Source organism: Puma concolor, chromosome D4 (assembly GCF_028749965.1).
Source record: "Puma concolor isolate L17-30 chromosome D4, mPumCon1.1.hap2, whole genome shotgun sequence".
NCBI lineage: Eukaryota > Metazoa > Chordata > Mammalia > Carnivora > Felidae > Puma > Puma concolor.
In genome coordinates, this window is record NC_141679.1 from 46,061,040 (window position 1) to 46,077,080 (window position 16,041).

At 37.8% G+C, this 16,041-nt stretch overlaps 1 protein-coding gene across 1 annotated transcript in view; it reads right to left on the reverse strand.

Annotated features, from left to right (window-relative positions):
• Positions 1-942: 942 nt before the first annotated feature.
• Positions 943-16,041, reverse strand: part of HACD4 (3-hydroxyacyl-CoA dehydratase 4) — a 38,132-nt gene continuing 23,033 nt past the window's right edge. Inside the window, exons 6-7 of the mRNA XM_086685402.1 lie at positions 4,653-4,778; positions 943-3,562 (exon numbers count right to left, since the gene is read on the reverse strand). Of these exons, the coding sequence (XP_086541528.1) occupies positions 3,480-3,562; positions 4,653-4,778 (209 nt within the window). The 3' untranslated portion in view covers positions 943-3,479. The remainder of the gene's footprint in view (positions 3,563-4,652; positions 4,779-16,041) is intronic.

Here is a 16,041-nt window from a genome sequence, read left to right on the forward strand (position 1 = left end):
ATTGATACATTTCTTAAAATGTCTCTTTCTGGATGTATTGGTAGCAATCTATAAAGTCAGAGCTGCACAATTATGAGTACTATGTGGCACCATATAAGGTCCTGGGGGACGAAGTAAGACAGGACATTCCTGCCTTCATGGAACTTAGATTCAGAAAATGTCAATCAGCGAACCATCTTATAAGTTTAAAGCATCCAGGAAAGCATGTGACAAATTTCCTACTTCTGTGTAGCCGCTTATATTTTAAAAAGGTTTAATTTACCATACTTCATGTGTTGGCCAGGGCAGAAAACGAACTCAGGGGCATTCAGTTGGTAAACATTAGAGCTGGATTTCAAATCCTACCCACCGCTCTTACTTCCAGGCCACATTCTCACCGGATCCCGTGGCTCAGCTGAATACCACAGAGCACGCGGTAGGCACCTACGTTTGATGAATCAAGACATGTTCTTACTAATTGATTTTCAGATGGAATTGACAGTTCCCCTTTCTAAGATGAGATTTTTCAACTCTAGCCACCCTTACCAGAGATAAATGAATTCCCGGGTAGCACCTTTAAACATAAATGAATGTCATCATCTTGGTTCTAAAAACAGAACTACATGGCATGGTGGCTTTTATTGAAGTTCTTATTAGCGGTTTTCTGTCCAAAGCTGAAATACTTTGGACTCAAACTCTAGTGTGCCAGAGGTGCATCTGAGGAGCCTGGCAAAATGCAGGTTCCTGGCTCCCAGGGGCACCCTGGAATCTGCCTTCTAGGTGGTTCCCTGGTTAGTTCTGGGACTGTTGCTCCCTGAAACATACTCTGAAAAGGTACCCTGGTAAAAAGGGCCATATCAAAGTTAGCACAGCAATCAGGCCCAGAAATAGAAAGTAAAAGTTACCCGAACAAAGGAAAAACAACGTAATGTTTACAAAGCAAAAATAAAGGAGAGGACGATGTTGGGGGAAGGGGAGATAATTTTTAGCACATTTTAATTTTAAATCACTTTAATACTTTAGCACAATAAAACGTGACTGTTTTCTTTGTATATAAACATAAGATTCTTTGCAGAAACATTTTGGATATTGATGTTATAGCTACATCATCTTTCGAAAGAAATGCAAATTCTTTCGAAATTTGCTTGCTCAAGGTAGGCAGAATAAGGTATATACTAAAACAAAAGGGTTAACTTCTTTTAGGGACTTCAGGAAGATGCGGTTTATTCTTTAGTAACAAATGTGTTTGCAGGAAGCCTGATAAAGGTTTTATAATTTTATGCCTACAGTGTGCAAGGCACCCCACATTGTTTCTTGAATGAATGTAGATGCGTTTGCGGCAACTAAGAACTTCTTTTACTAACAATCTGTTTATTGAAGAAAAACGTCAGACAAGGGTAAGAGTGTTGAAAAGTGAAGAAAAGAAAATGCATTAATACTGAATGGATATGTTTGGAAGAAGTGTTACTGCTTTTCATGCACTACTTTGATAAAGAAAAGGCCCAGGGACTTTGATGATATTACAGTGTGTACGTGATGTTTTTCAGGCAGACTTCTGCTCAGTGATGAAATAAGCTCTGCAGCATTTTCGTTCAGAGCAGTTTTATCCCCCACCCGCTCCGGAGGTCCCGGTGCTGTTGATTACTTAGTACACCTTAGCTGGGGTTACTTGGAACTTGAGGCACTGGAACTTGGCATTGAAAACTCCAAAGAAAGGTCATCTTAAAAGTTATGTGTTATGCTTTTAAAATATCTAATAGTTTCCTATTTCATCTATATGTATTAGATTTGGGAAACTGAGCATTTGACAATACTGAACAAAATGAAATAGAGATTTGATGGACACACAGTTAAAATAGCCAAAGAAATCAACTTTGCATTCTGGGTCATATCCAATCAACTAGGTAGATGTTTACTGGCTGGGTTTCTTAACGTGGTGAAGGAAAAATTACATCCTTATTTTTACTAATCTCTAACGAAATTTAATATTTCTCTCAATTATGGATACAGGCAACCAACCACAAGAACAACGGTGACTGGGTCACCAAAGGAGTCATGGATTTTGGTTTCAACTGTTGCAGACCTGAAATTGTCAATCCATAATTCTAAATTTCCTTGTGTTTCTTTTCAGTCTTCTATTTTAAGTACGCAGGTTCTTAAGGTCATTTGGTTTAGAAATTAAAGTATTATTTAATAACAAAATGTAGTTTCTCTAATTGTTACAACTCTGCTCTTCAGTGATTCTAGATGTAAATAGTATTTCAGCGATCTTAATTGAGAGGAAGCTAGACTGAATCACCCAAAGTTTGCAGAGGGATTCTGTTCTCTTCCTGCGCTAGAGCTTTCAGTAAATTTTTTAAAATAAGCAACATTAGAAACAAAATCTAGATTTTTAAAAGGATCATTTTTATACTTATTTTGAGATTCCAAATAGGATACTAAATTTGTAAAGATAGCAATTATCTTTATTAACGCTCAACTTTTTAAACGTTTTATTTAGTGGAAATGAGATGACCAATTTTTTTGTAACTGTTTTTACTACCTGGTTTTTATGTCACAAAATGTTTAGTTCCCTTTTTCTATGGTTACTGGATCAGAAGATTCTAGAATTCTTTCAAGAAAAGTGAATGATATACCAGTGTTACAGAGATGATGCTATTAGTCAATTATTCACAAATATTTTAGATCTTCAAAAAAGTTTTCAAAACTCTAAGTGATGACATAGTAATTAGCAATAATAATTCAGTAATCTGAAACATCACTAGTTCTTAGTTGCTTTGTTTCCTTCAAAATTATTATAGTTTTGTACCTTTTATGTCCCTACAAGGTATGGATATGGCCTCATTTTTTTTTTTCCAGGAAAGAAATATGGGGCATTATTTGTATATTTATCTAAGATCTATTCTGTTTCATCAGGGTCCTCTTTTAAGGATCGAAGTGCAAGTACCTTGTGTAATATTAGTGAATATTCTTCCAGGGTTTGGAACACGTGTCATCTCCTAAGCATGTCTAATGTGTAAAATGGTGTGAACCGTGGCGATGGCGGGGCATCTGTCTGTACAGTGTTTTCCTAGACAACTGCAAAACATATTTCACATCGATGCCCTCCTGCAGACTTGCTATTTGGGAACTCCGAAGTGAAAAATGTAGAGAGATGTTAACAGATACAATTCCCGCTAACATCTTTGGTTTCTCAATTCAACTAAGTCTATCCCAGTCCCTCTCCTATGTCTCGTTAACCTTACAGGAAAATAACCAGGCTTCCCACGATGTAAATTTAACTTGTATAAAACCCACAGCTTTGGTGAAGTAGCTTGCACAGAATACGTGTTTTGAAAACATGCGAGGATAAGAGAGTGCCGTGATACGTCTCAAGTTTGAGGAGAGCAATCCCGTCGTGGGTTTTTTGTCAAGTACCACGTGTTTTTCCGCCACGGTGCCGTTTACTGCAGCGAATCCACAAGGCTGGGTTTTCTCTTGTCACATCAGAGCGCCGTGCTTCACACTTTCTTCTTTTTAACGGGAAAGCCTTGGAGGACGTCTCTTCTTTCTGAGTAAAGGTGACTGTAGGTAAAATACATACCTAACATGGAGAAGGGAGGGGCAGAAGTAAGTAAGGTTTACCAAGCGTTTCCCTGGAAAGAACCGTGGTTTTAAAATACAGTCAGAGTGCCGCGTGGAGTCGAAGGACAAGACACTTGCAAGGGAGACCCAAAGAAGGAACACTTAAACCAGGGTCCAGATCTTCTGCGGAAAGGGAAGGAAAGCATACTCTGCTGTCCCGTTCGGTTTGTGGCAAGGGATTCGTTTCTGCCTTTCCCTAGAGTAGCTCTCTCTACCACCCCGCAAGCGTTGCATCTGTCTTCTCTTTGATGCGTTGTTCTTACAGGTCTGATAATGATTACCTCCGGAAGGTAACAACTCTCTTGGGGGTTGGGGAAGGTTAGAGCTGCAGAGAGTGAAACGTAATCGTGGAAGTCCTCTGCCAGTTAAATTTTCTCAACTCCAAGTGTTTGTCCCACACATTTTTCTTGTGTTTTTAGCACCTACTCCCACTTGCCTGCTGGGGAAATGCTAGCACATAAAACCAAACAAACAGGAAACAAAATCGATATAAATGGGAAAACCAGAATGGCCAAGCTTGCTTCGTTTGACATCTGTGTTTTCTCTGTAGATCACTATGTCCATGGTCAAACTTTTTTTTTTTTTTTTTTAATGTTCATTCATTTTTGAGAGACAGAGCATGAGCCGGGGAGTGGCAGAGAGAGAGCAGGAGACACAGAATCCGAAGCAGGCTCCAGGCTCTGAGATGTCAGCACAGAGCCCGACGCGGGACTCGAACTCACAAACCATCAGATCATGACCTGAACCAAAGTCCGATGTTTGAGCCACTCAGGCGCCCCTCCATGGTCAAACTTCTACATTTCCTACAACTGCAGGTATGTTACCTGCTACGGAAACTGTTCGTGTTTATATGGTGAAACACTGATATATGTGATCTTGTGATGTCCTGCAAAAAGCATTATAACTTCAAGGTGCTTTACTAACAAGATCTAGTCCATCATGCCGGGCTTCCTTTTCTGCCTCTCCCGTGTTTGCAGACCTTTCTGCTAAGGTAGATAGCAGCACAAACCAGAAAGCACAGGAAGAATGCAAAAACAAAAGCCACTTACCTATAAAGAGCATCATGAGATACATTTTCAGCACGTATGGGAAATAGATGGCTAAGTCGAAAGGCAGCTTCGTGGAGTATGTGCCAGATGATTCGAAATAAGGCAGCGACTGATAGATGGCAAATGCTGTTTAAAGAAGAAAGAAAGAATTGTGAGTTTCCTCTCATATTGCTACAGGGATGGGTGTGTGTGTATTGATATTTTGAATTTTATAATGACGGTTGTGACCACTGCTGAATCCCACAGCTAAAGCTACAGTTTAACAAAGAAATGTGAACGACTAAACTGGCAAGACCATGACAACGGTGCGACTTGAATTTTTTTGTTGTTGTTCATTTTACACTTTGTTATGCCCACAGAGAAATAGTTTCCAATGTTTCTTAAAGCGGTATCCCCCAATACTTGTCTCCTTAGCCACTAATAGGGATGGATGGATAGGTTGATGAATCCGAAAAATGTGGCATACGGTTGCTCTCCTTGGAGTTTCAAAACGCCTATCAGTGCAGTAGAGATTCTGAAAAGCTCTGCAACAAAGAAACTGGTTTCACTCAACATCTCCTCAGCTTAACTGGCCTTCGAATAGCTCCTCCTTCCTCCCCACCCACTAGTAGAACTTATAAAGACTTCTGAGCAACTCTGGGAGAAATGGTGGCCTAAAGAAGTTTGAGGGACGAGGCTGGGGTCAGATAAAGAGATGGAGGTTCAGAGAGGGAGCAGATGGTGAAGTAGGAGGAGCCTGAGTTCAGCTCAACCCATGGACACGCCAAAGTAACAGCTACATCTGCACAACTCTGAAAACGTCCTGAACACAGGACAGACCTTCCACAGCGAATTGAGAGAGAAGGCCACATGGAAAAGGGTAGGAGGGGTGGAGATGTGGTTGGAAACCAAAACCCTAGTGAGACTAACCACAAACGGAGGGGACACCACAAACCTGGAAGCGCAAGGAAGTAAGGAACCACCTCAGAGCGCCCTGGCACTGGGGGACTGCCGTGAGAATGAGTCCCTATGACATGTGGCCTTGAAATCCAGTGGGGCTAATCTTTGGGAGCCTTAAAATTCAGCAGGATACAAGGTTAGAAGAAGGAAGGAAATTATAAAGATCAGACCAGGGATGAATGAAATAGAGACTTAAAAAAAGAAAATATCAATGAAACCAAGAGCTGGTTCCTTGAAAAGATAAAATTAATAAACCTTTAGCCAAGCTCCTCAAGAAAAAAGGAGACTAAACTAAAATCGGAAAACAGTAGAAATAAAAACTGACCCACAGAAATACAAAAGATTACAAGACTACTACGAAAATTTCAATGCAACAAATTAGGCAACTTAGAAGAAATAAATCCTAGAAACACATTTCCAAAATTGAATCAGGAAAAAACAGAAAATCTGAATAGACCCATTATTAGAAACAACCTTGAATCGATACTTTACAAACTTCCCAAACAGAAGTCCAGGACCAACTGGATTCACAGGTGAATTTTAACAAACATTTAAAGAAGAGTTTATACCTATTCACATCAATCAATTCTAAAAAAAATAGGAAGGGAAGCTTCCAAATACATTCTATGAGCCCAGCTTTACCTTTACATCAAAAGCAAAGAGACTACCCCCTCCCACCACCCTCCCTCTAAATACAAGCCATTATCCCTAATGAACATAGATGCAAAAATCCTCAACAAATTAGCAGACCACATTCAACAATACGTGAAAAGGACCATTTACCACAATTAAGGGGGATTGACTATGGGGATGCTAGGATGGTCCAATATGTGCAGTCAATGTGATACACCATATCAACAAAAGATAAAAATCACAATAGATGACGAAAAAGCACTTGACAAAACATCTGTTCGTGATAAAAATGCAACAAAGTGGGTTTAGAGAAAATATTCCTCAACATAATAAAGGCTATGTATTAAAAACCCAAAGCTAAAATCATAGTGATAAACTATGAGACATGCACAAGACTCACTGCACAAGACATGATACTGTACATAAAAATCCTAAAGATGTCACCAAAAAAACAGAAGTAACAAACGAATTCAGGAAAGTTGCAGGTTACAAAATTAACACATGGAAATCAGCTGCGTTTCTATATACTAATAAAGTAGCAGAAAGAAAAATTCAGAAAACAACAATCCCATTAACAGTTGCACCAAACAAAATACTTAGGAATAAGCCAAGGAGGTGAAACATCTATACTCTGAAAACTGTTAAGACACTGAAGGAAGAGACTGAAGACAACACAAACAAATGGAAAGATACACCAAGCTCGTGGACTAGAAGAATTATCATTAAAATGTCCACAGTACCCAAGGCGCCTGGGTGGCTTCGTCGGGTAAGTGTCTGACATCAGCTCAGGTCATGATCTCGCAATTTGTGAATTCAGGTCCTGCATCAGGCTTGCACTGACGGTGCAGAGCCTGCTTGGGATTCTCTCCCTCCCGCTTACTCTCTCTTTCTAAAAATAAATAAACATAAAAAAAAAAAAAAAAAGTACATACTACCCAAAGCAAACTACAGATACAGTATAATCCCTATCAAAATACCAATAGCATTTTTCATGGAACTAGAATAAGTCATCCTGGAGTTTATATGAAACCACAAAAGACCTTGAATAGCCAAAGCAATCTTGAGAAAGAACACAGCTGGGGGTATCACAACTGCATATTCCAAGGTATACAACAAACCCGATATGATCAAAACAGAATAGTACTGGCACAAAAATAGACACGAAAATTAATGGAAGAGGGTAGAGAGCCAATAAATAAACCATGCTTATATGGTCAATCTATGACAAAGGAGGCAAGAATTTACAATGGGAAAAAGGCAGTCACTTCAATACATGATGCTGGGAAGGCTGAACAGCCACATTCAAAAGAATGAAACTGGACCCCTTATTATAGACAAGAATAAACTCGAAATGGATAAAAGACCTAAATGTGAAACCTGAAACCACAAAACTCCTAGAAGAAAACATAGGCATTATACTCTTGGATATTTCCCTTAGGAACATATTTAGGGGTAGGTCTCCTCAGACAAGGACAACAAAAGCAAAATTGGGACTACACCAAAATGAAATTTTGCACAGTGAAAGGAACCATTCACAAAACAGAAAGGCACCCTACTGAATGGGAGAATGCAAGGTATGTATCTTACATGGCATTAATATCCAAAATACATGAAGAACTTCTACAACTCAATACCAAAAACACAATGCAATGCAAAAACATGAAGACATGAACACACATTTCTCTAGAGAAGAAATACAGATGCTCAGCATCACTAATCATCACAGAAATGCAAGTCAAAATCATGAGATATCACCTCACACCTCCCAGGGTGGCTAGTACAAAAAGAAAAAGAAAAAAGAAAAGAAAAGAAATAACAAGTGTTGGCAAGGCTGTAGAGAAAGGGGAACCCTCTTACACTGTTACTAGGAATATAAACAGGTGCAGCCAGTGTGGAAAATAGTATGGAGGTCTCTCAAAAATTAAATATAGGAGCACTGTACTATCCAGTAATTCCACTTGTTGGTCTACCCACCAACTAGTTACAGAAGCTTCAAACAGCCCTCTCAATACCATAGGGATCAAACCCTGCCCCGTGTGCCCAAAGCAGGCAAAGTGGGTCATAGCAGCTGGCTGCACTGAAGGCAACTGCAGCTCAGCCATAACAGTAGGGCATAGGCAACCCGCACAGGGGACATTCCTGATTTTGAAGACCAAGGGGGAGTTGTGCTACAGGACGCCACAGGATCTCTTCAACATAAGGCCACTATTTTCAAGACCAGGAGATGCAGGGACACCTGGGTGGCTCAGTCGGTTAAGCGTCTGACTTTGGCTCAGGTCATGATCTCACAGCTTGTGAGTTTGAGCCCCACGTCAGGTTCTGTGCTGCTAGCTCAGAGCCTGGAGCCTGTGTCAGATTCTGTGTCTCCGTCTGCCTCTGCCCTTTCCCCACTCATGCTCACGCGCTCGCACTCTCTTTCTTTCAAAAATAAACATTAAAAAAAAAAAAAAGACCAGGAGATGCTGACTCACTGATACACATAAACACAGACAAAATGAGGAGACAGAGGAATATGGCCCAAAGGAAAGAACAAAATCACAGTAAAAGAGCTAAATGAAACAGGTAACCGATGTGCCTGATAACGAGTTCCAAGTAATGGTCATAAAGATAATCGCTGGGTGTGAGAAAAGAGTAGATGATCTCAGATCTCAATGAGAACTCCAACAAAGAGAAAATATACAAAAGAACCAGTTAGAGCTGAAGAATTCAAAAAACGAAGTAACTCCACCAGAAGGAATCCAGAGCAGATTAGAGGATGCAGAAGAACACAACAATCTGGAAGACAGCATAATGGAAAGCAATCAAGCTGAAGAGCAGGAAGGAAAAAAATGACATCCGATAAGGGAACTCAGCATTATCGAGAGTAACAATATTTGCATTAAAGGGATCCCAGAAGAGAGAGAGAGAGAAAGGGAGTAGAAAAATTATTTGAAGAAATAACTGAAAACTTCCCTAATCTGGGAAAGAAAAGAGACATCCAGCTTCAGGAAGCACATAAAGCCTCAAAAAGATGAATCCAAGGACGTCCACACCAATTATTATTCAACCATAATAATTGATATGGCAAAAAGTAGTGATATAGAGTGAATTTTTAAAGCAGCAAAAACTGCTTCTAGGACATAACTAGAAGAAAATTATAAAAGGAAAAGTTTCACAGGTAAAAAGCAAACATACCGTAAAGGTGGTAGACTAACCAATTATAAAGCCAGCATGGAGGTTTAAACACAAAAGTAGTGAAATCAATTATATCTATAAAATTTAAGTGATACACAAAAAGGAAATATGTAAAATATGACATCGTTTATATAAGACATGAAGGGGGAAGTAAAACCTTTTAGAATGTGTTCAAACTTAGGTGACCATCAACTTAATACAGACCATTACACACATAAGATGTTCTATTTGAACCCAATGGCAACCACAAATCAAAAACCTACAATAGATACACAAAAAAATAAAGAGAAAGGAATCCAGATGTGACACAAAAGCAAGCCATCAAACCACAAAGGAAGAGAGCAAGAGAAGAAAGGAACAGAATTCTGAAAACAACCAATTTGTTGTTAACGATGAATAAAATGGCAATAGGTCCATATCTATTAACAATTACTTTAAATGTAAGTGAACTAACTGCACCTATAGGGTGACTGAAAGGATTTAAAAAACAAACCAAAAAACCAAAACCAAGACCCATCCATTTCTGCCTACAGGAGACTCACTTCAGACCTAAATACACATACAGACTGAAAGTGAAGATATGGAAAAACCTATACAAGGCAAATGGGGCAGGAAACAGAGTAGCAATACTTATATTAGACAAAATAGACTTTAAAACAAAGACTGTAGCAAGAGACAAAGGTACTACATAATGATGATGTGATCAGTCCAAGAGGGTATAACAACTGTAAACATCTATTCACCCAACAAAGAACCATCTAATTACATAAAGCAATTAACAGGCATAAAACGAGAAACTGAGAGTAATACAATAAGAGAGGACTTTAACACCCCACATGCATCAATGGACAGGTCATCCAGACAGGAAATCAACAAGGAGATAGTGGCTGTGAATGACACATTAAACTAGACGACCCTAACAGATACCTACAGAACATTCCATTAAAAAACAGAATATGCATTCTTTTTAAGTGCACATGAAGCATTCTGCAGGACAGATCAAATGTTAGGCCACAAAACAAGCCTCAAAAATGTTAAGAAGATTGAAGTTATAGCAAGCATTTTTTCCCAACCACAACAGTATGAAACTAGAAATCAATTACAAGAAAAATTTTGGAAAGAACACAAATAGAGGAAGGCTACACAACATGCTATTAAACAACAAATGGGTCAACAAAGAAATCAAAGAGGAAATCAAAAAATACAGGAAGACAAATGAAGATGGAAACACTGCAGTCCAAAATCTTTGGGCCATGGCAAAAGCAATTCTACAAGAGAAGTTTATAGCAATACGGGCCTATCTCAAGAAACAAGAATAACTTTCAAACAACCTAACCTTACACCTAAGGGAGCCAGGAAAAGAACAAAGCCCAAAGCTACTAGAAAGTAGAAGGAAGGAAATAATAAAGATTATGGCAGAAAAAAGTAAAAAGTAAACTAAAAAAATGACAGAAGAGATCAATCAAACCAAGAGCTGCCCTTTGAAATGATAAGCAAAATTGATGGCCTTTAGCCAGATTCATCAGAAAAGAGGACTAAAGTAAAAAATGAAGGAAAAGAAATAACAACTGATACCACAGAGATACAAAGGATTGTAAGAGAATAGAATGAAAAATTACATGCCAACAAATTGGGCAATCTAGAAGAAACAGATAAATTCCTAGAAATATACAATCTCCCAAAAGTGATTCAGGAAGAAATAGAAAATTTGAACAGGCAAATTACTATTAGTAATGAAAGTGAATCAGTAATCAAAATCTCCCAACAGACAAAAGTCTGGGACCAGATGGCTTCACAGATGAATTCTACCAAACATTTAAAGAAGTGTTTAAGTCTTCTCAAAAAAATAGAAGATGATGGAAAACTTCCAAATTCATTCTACAAGGCCTGATTGCAAAACCAAAGACTGTTTAAAAAATAAAACTATAGCCAGTTATCTCTGATGAACATAGTGCAAAAATCCTCAATAAAATATTAGCAAACTGCATACAACAATACATTAAAAAGATCATTCACTGCAAACAAGTGGGATTTTCCAGGGATGCAAGAGTGATTCAATATTTGCAAATCACTCAACGTGTTTTATCACATTAACAAGATGAAACAGAAAACCCGCTGGACCATTTCAAAGGATGCAGAAAAAGCATTTGACAAAATACAACATCCATTCATGATAAAAACTCTCAATAAAATGGGTTTAGAGGAAACATACCATAAAGCCACCTATGAAAAACCCACAACTAACATCATACTCAATGGTGAAAGAAAAGCTTTTTCTCTAAGATCAGGAACAAGACAAGGATGTCCACTCTCACCACTTTTATTCAACAGAGTACTGGAAGTCTTAGCTGCAGCAATCAGACAAGAAAAAGAAAAAAGAGGTTTCCAAATTGCCAAGGAAGAAGTTAACCAAGATTATTTGCAGATGACATGGTACACTATATACAGAAAATCCTACAGACTCTACTGAAAAACTATTAGAATTGATAAATTCAGTAAATTTGCAAGATACAAAAGTAACAGAGAAATCTGTTCCATTTCTTCTATACACTACTAACCATGTACAGTTGCACCAAAAAGAATAAAATACCTAGGAATAAACTTAACCAAAGAAGTGAAAGACCTACACTCTGAAAACTGTAAGACATTGATGAAAGAAACTGAAGATGACACAAACATGCTCATGGATTGGAAAAATATCATTAAAAGATCCAAAGTACACAAAGCAAACTACAGATTCAATGCAAGCCCTATAAAAACACCAATAGCATTTTTCATAGAACTAGAACAGATAATCCTAAAATTTGTATAGAACCACAAAATACCTTGAATTGACAAAGAAATCTGGAGAAAGAACAACACAGCCGGAGGTACACTAATTCCAGATTTCAAGATAGGCAACAAAGCTGTAGTAATCAAAACAGTATGGTATTAAAACAGATACACAGGTCAATGGAACAAGATAGAGAACCCAGAAATAAACCCATGCATATATAGCCAATTAATCAATGACAAAGGCAAGAATTCACAATGGGGAAAAGACAGTTTTTTTCAATAAATGGTCTGGGAAAATGGGACAGCTATATGCAAAAGATTGAAACTGGCCCCTTTCTTACACTGTACACAAAAATAAGCTCAAAATGGATTAGAGACCTAAATGTGAATCGTGAAACCATAAAACTCCTGCAAGAAAACATAAGCAGTAATTTGGCCATCACCCTTAGCAACATATTTACAGATATGTCTCCTTAGGCAAGGGAAATGAAACCAAAATTAAATCATTGGGACTACATCAAAATAAAAAGCTTTTTAAATTTTTTTTTTATTTTTAAAAATTGTTTGTTCATTTTATTTTGAGAGGGGGGGAAGGAGCATAGAGAGAGGGGGAGAGAGAATCCCAAGCAAGGGCTCCATCTCATGTACTGTGAGATCATGACCTGGGCCTAAATCAAGAGCTGCTTAACCAACAGAACCACCCAGGCGCCCCCAGATAAAAAGCTTTTGTGCAGCAAAGGAAAGCATCGACAAAACAAAAAGGCAACCTAGTGAATGGGAGAAGATATTTGAAAGTGAAATATCTGACAAGGGTTTGATATGCAAAATACACAAAGAACTTATCAATCAGATAGGGTATTATGCTAAGTGAAATACACAGAGAAAGACAAATACCATATACTTTCATTTATATGTGGAATACAAAAGATAAACAAGAAATAGACTTAAATATAGAGAACCAACTTGCAGTTGCCAGTTAGGGAGGTGGTTGGGGGGGGGGATGGGCTAAATAGACAAAGGGGATTAAGAAGTACAAACTTCCAGTTATAAAATGAGTAAGACGAATGAAAAGTACAGCATAGGGTGTCATAGTCAAAAATATTGTAATAATGTAGAGTGACAGCTGGTGACTACACTTACTGTGGGAAGCAATGAGTAATGTATGGAATTGTTGAATCAATATGTTGTATACCTGAAACTAATATAGCATTGTCTGTCATACTTCAATAAAGAGAAGAAGGTTCTATGAAATTACATCTCACATATAGATTATTTTATGACATTTCATGAAATAATAATGTCCTATAGTTATGTTAAGATGTTATTAGGATAAGTGGGTGAAGGGTACGTGGGAACAACGCACGATTTTTGTAACTTCTTGTGAGTCTAAAATTACTTTTCAATAAAAGGATTTTGGGGGCGCCTGGGTGGCTCACTTGGTTAAGGGTCCAACTTCGGTTCAGGTCGTGATCTCGCAGTTCATGAGTTCGAGCCCACGTGGGGCTGTGTGCTAATAGCTCAGAGCCCGGGGCCTGCTTTGGATGATGCTGTGTCTCCCTCTCTGTCTGCCCCTTGCCTGCTCACGTTCTCTCTCTCTCTCTCACTGTCTCTCAAAAACAAAATAAACATTAAAAAAAAATTTTTTTTTAATTTTAAGACCAAGGAAATGTCAGGCAACCAAAGCTGTTAGAGAAGCCTGAGCACGATGAGGGTCATGGACCCAGGATCTGCAGTTGACAGCAACACGTGCCATCTAAGATTTCCACTTGCTGCACCTGAGTCTCCAGCATTTTATCAGTATCAACAGTTGATTTGGTTATCTAAAGAACTTGGTCTTTGTCTTTTATATCATTGTATGGGCAACTAAAAAAAGATTACTAAAAAATATTGGAGTTATCAAAAGTCAGGTAGATTGTCTTAACTACGTATTTTTATACTTTGAGGCATTTGAAATCTATAGAAATACATAAAGATAAAACTACAGTTACCTATATTCTGTGCCCCCCAGAATCATTATTGATAGTTTGTCACATATGCTTCCAGGATTCTTTCTGCATACACTTTGCTTTTTAATTGCAGTAAGTTTATGAATCTAATTTCAATAAAAGAAACAGGTTTTATGGCAAACATACAGGAACATGGATTTCCCAGAAAGGAGAAGACTTAACATTACCAAATAACAAGAATGAAAAAGCTTTCTATACAGCTATTCATCCTTTATGTTTAGGAAAAGATCAGTCATATTTCTACTTTAGTCCTTTGTATATTCTTTATGGTAGTTTTCATATGATACAACAAAGGAATGTACTTAATAAATGTTTCCATGAGTGAAGGACTCCATTCTCAAAGAAATAAGTAATTCAGTTTTGTTTTGTTTTACAATTTTCAGGAGTATTCTCTAGAGTCTCTTGGCATAGTTTTTTCTAAAAATTAGTAATTCTTTGGAAAGCAAAACACATTTTAAAGTTCTACCTATTGTGATTTATTATAATATAAACTTTCTCTGGTCATTGGCAAGTAGAAAACATGTGGGTATAATGTATACCCTTTAGGATTATCACCAATGTCACCATTTTACGTTAAATTTATTTCTGTATATTTTCCCTCAATTATCTCAATATGCTTTCTTAATTTGTTTATGCCTTTCTGTTTTCAAAATTCTTAATGTCTGTTTCAGAAAGCTCCCTACCAGTCTGCCAAATCCATTACAGAAGGAAGTATATATTCCCCTAATATCCTCAAGCTTTTTGCAGGCAGATTAATTATTTTAGTTTTACATTTAAGCTAAGTAACTAGCTTACTTTATATTGTATTCAGTAATTCATTGTTTGTTGAGCATGTATATTGGGTATGTAAGAGAAAGAAAGCAAGGAAACACAGACAACCTCATATCCCCAAGGATATCAGAGGTTAGACAGAAAATAGGCACTAATCAAAGAATCACACAAATGTCTAATTACACCCGAGATAGGTCTTGTAAAAGACAGATTCATGATTCTGTACTGGGGGGTGGGGGATAGGACTGACTGAGTTGAGAAAGTTGAGGAAGGCTTCCCTAAGAAACTGATGACTGATCTAAAGGTAGAGTCTTTCAACAACAGCCAAACTATGGAAAGAGCCTAAATGTCCATCAACTGACGAATGGATAAAGAAGATGTGGTTTATATATACAATGGAATACTACTCGGCAATGAGAAAGAATGAAATCTGGCCATTTGCAGCAATGTGGACGGAACTGGAGGGTATTATGCTAAGTGAAATAAGCCAGGCAGAGAAAGACAGATACCATATGTTTTCACTCATATGTGGATCTTGAGAAACTTAACAGAAGACCATGGGGGGGGGGGGGGGAAGGGGAGAAAAAAAAGTTACAGAGAGTGAGGGAGGCAAACCATAAGAGACTCTTAAGGACTGAGAACAAACTATAGGTGGGGGGTGGGGGCGAGGGGAAAGTGGGTGATGAGCAGGTAGGAGGGCACTTGTTGGGATGAGCACTGGGTGTTGAATGGAAACCAATTTGACAATAAATTTAAATAAATAAATAAATAAATAAATAAATAAATAAATAAATAAAAGAAATAAAATAAAATAAAATAAAATAAAATAAAATAAAATAAAATAAAATAAAAATAAAGGTAGAGTCTATTCCTGGAAGAGTGTGATGCATGGGAGACAGTTAAGTAGGAAAGATAGTCCCGCCAGAGGGAACTGGATTTCTATGCATTAAACATAACCACTGAGTCACTAAATGTTAAACTCCTTTTGGATGAGTACACTGAAAGGTTACAACTCCTATAACAAGTTAATGAACTTAAGGGCCTGTACTCAGATGTCTTCATTCCTCACCCAATATTTTGTCTACTGAGCA